Below are 2,778 nucleotides of genomic sequence, written 5' to 3' on the forward strand. Positions count from 1 at the left end.
ATGGCAGCAATTAGCATGAGAATGGCCCCCCACAGAGGATGAGGTCATGGGCCTGGGGCAGGGAGGGGGAGACCGGTCTGAGCAAAGTGGGCATGCGGACACTGAGTGCTGTGTGGGAACCCGCCTGTGTGTCTGTCAGCCCAGCTGCGAGTCCCAAGCATGTGTGTGCCACTGCGCGACCCAGCGTGTGATGTCTGGGTACGTGGCCACGTGATTCCACGCACACAGCCAGCTGTACCCGCGTGTGTGGCTCTGGGTGACAGTGAACCGGAAGCCTGCACTGCCCTGTATTCCCCAGTAGACCTGCCTGCAGGCAGATGGCTGACCCAGCTCTCCCTCCCTGTCCCCAGGACCCTCCTAGAGGCTGAAAACTCCCGGCTGCGGACACCTGGCGGGGGTCCCAAGGCTTCCTTTGGCTTCCAGGGTAAGAGCTGGGCCAGGCCCCCTCCCCAGAATGCTGCCTTCTCCAGTCTAAGTCTTGACCCCTTGGCCCGACAGCTCAGGTCGGGGGCAGGGCAGGGCCCACGGCTCTTGCCGGAAGTGGTCGCTGCTCTGTGGCCCTGTCCCCCTGCCAGTACCTAGTGCCAGTTTTTTCTCCTCTGCCTTTCCAGACCCCAAGCTGGAGCTGCACTTCCCTGGGACCCCAGAGGGCCGACGTCTGGGACCTTTGCTCTCTGTCTTGAGCCCTACACCTCTCTCCTCGCCCTTACCTGATACCCTTGAGACGCCAGTTCCTACCTTTCTGAAGAGGCAGGAATTCCTCCAGGCCAGTACCCCGACCTTGGCCAGCACCCCCATCCTACCCGCACCTCAGGCTCCCTGCCCCGCTACGGATGGGGCGGTCAGAGCCCAGGAGGCCACTCCCTCCGTGGTCCAGCCACAGGGTGAGAGGCAGCAGCTTCCACAGGCCACGTGGGGCGAAGCCAGTGAGGCCATCCCTGCCAGCCTCCTGCTGGCCCCAGAGGAACCTGGGGGCAAGCAGCAAGAAGCTGGTAGAGGCCAGTGCCCTGAGGATCAAGCCTCCTCGGCCCCACCCCTCAGCCCCGAGCACCCCAGTTTAGAGGCCGAAGGTGGAGAACCAGGGGAGTCTGGAGCGTCCAGCAGATTCCGGGGGGAATGTGAAGGACACGTCGGGGAGCCGGCAGAGAAGGAAACAGCCACAGAGGTCGGAGTGCTGAGCAGTTCGCAGCAGGACACACGGCAGGAAGAGGAGGACCTGAACAAGGAGGAAATCGCGGACGCCTGGAGTCCTTCGGAGAAAGAAGCTCCGAAGTCTCTGGAAGAGGATGCCCAAGAGTCACCGACGTCTCTGGAGAAGCAGAACCGCGAGACGCCGAGAGCTCGAGCGGGGGAGAGTCAGGAATCTCCGCGGTCTTTAGACGAGAGCTGGGAAGCGCTCCAGGGTCTGGAAAAGGAGAGTCGAGAGCTAGAGGCGTCTTTGGAGGAAAAAGACGTGGAGGGGGTGAGCGCCCTGCGAGAAGGGGCTCCAGGACTTCAGCCGATGGGGAGAGAGGCCTCCCCCACACGGCGGCCCCTAGAAGAGGAGAAGCAAGGACTTACGAGATCTCGTGAAGATGGTCTGGAGACGTTTTTATATCCAGGAGAGGAAAATCAAGAGTCGGTGAGGTCTCCGGCCGAGGGGAGCTTCGAGGCATTGACAGCTCGAGACAAAGAGCACCCGGGGCCGCCGAGGCCTCTGGGGGAAGACCCGACGGCACTGGGGCCTTGGGCAAATGGGAAGCCAGAGCCCCTGGGGTCTCTTGGAAAAGACCAGGAGGTAGTTAGACCTCTCGAAAAAGAGGATGGAGAGTTATTAAGGCCCCTGGAAGGAGAGAGAGGAGAGGTGGCGAGGTGTTTAGAAACGGAGAACCTAGAACCCATGAGGTCTGCCGGGGACCCGCAAACAGCGACGTCTACGGGAGCACAAGAGCTGTCGCGGCCTCCGGAGGAAATGCATCGGGAGACGACGAAGCCTCTGGAAGCGGAAGTTCAGGAACCACGGGGTCCTGGGGAAGAGAACCGAGAGTCAGGGGGGCCCCTGGAAGAGAACCAAGGATCACGCGGCTCTTCGGAGGAGAGCGACCGAGAAAGCGCGAGGCGTCCAGCAGCGGCAGACGAGGAAACGCGGGCGGACCTGGAAGAGGACAGCCTGGGGGATGAGGGGGATCGGGAGCCGCTGAGGCCACTGGAAGAGGGGGGACGGGAGCCGCCGCCGTCTGCAGAGCTCGGGAGGTGGGACGATACGGTGCGGGGGGGCCAAGAACTGGGCCGGGCGATGCCCCCTGGGAGGGCCGGAGTGGACGAGGGGCTTGGGGCAGAGCCGGACCTGAAGGAGGGGGGTGGCTTCCCTGGGAAGGAGCCGTCTGTTGGGGAGGGAGGGCTGTGTCTGGCTGCCACAGCAGGGGCCTGGGGGGCCGGTGAAGGGCACCCCAAGCCCAAAGAGCAGAGGGTCCCGGCTGAGGGAGCCCGTGAGGAGGAGGGCACTGAAGGCCCCCAGGACCCTGAAGGGCAGCCAGAGCACGCGGTGGCTTCGGGCTTCCGATCTCCCCGAGGAACGTCAGAGGGGACAGAGCCGGTGTTGGAAGGCGAGGGTGGCGAAGATGAGGTCAGCGAGGATGAGGTCAGCTCGGGGCTGGAGCCGGCCGCGGCCGAGGCTGCCGCAGGAGCCGGGCAGAGGCTGGAGCAGGAGGCGGTGGGGCTGGAGGACCCAGGCCGCCCAGGGGAGAGGGGTGAGGAGGCGAAGGGGGCGCCGGGCTTGGAAGGGCCTGCAGAGGACCC

The 2,778-nt window shown here is 64.5% G+C and overlaps 1 protein-coding gene across 1 annotated transcript in view; it reads left to right on the forward strand.

Moving 5' to 3' along the window:
- NES (nestin) overlaps window positions 1-2,776 on the forward strand; it is a gene marked incomplete at its 3' end in the record, with an annotated part of 19,347 nt that extends 16,571 nt beyond the window's left edge. The window contains exons 6-7 of the mRNA XM_023534290.1: window positions 351-424; window positions 612-2,776. Of these exons, the coding sequence (XP_023390058.1) occupies window positions 351-424; window positions 612-2,776 (2,239 nt within the window). The remainder of the gene's footprint in view (window positions 1-350; window positions 425-611) is intronic.
- Between the last annotated feature and the right edge of the window lie 2 nt (window positions 2,777-2,778).

Source organism: Pteropus vampyrus, unplaced genomic scaffold (assembly GCF_000151845.1).
Source record: "Pteropus vampyrus isolate Shadow unplaced genomic scaffold, Pvam_2.0 Scaffold124, whole genome shotgun sequence".
Lineage (NCBI taxonomy): Eukaryota > Metazoa > Chordata > Mammalia > Chiroptera > Pteropodidae > Pteropus > Pteropus vampyrus.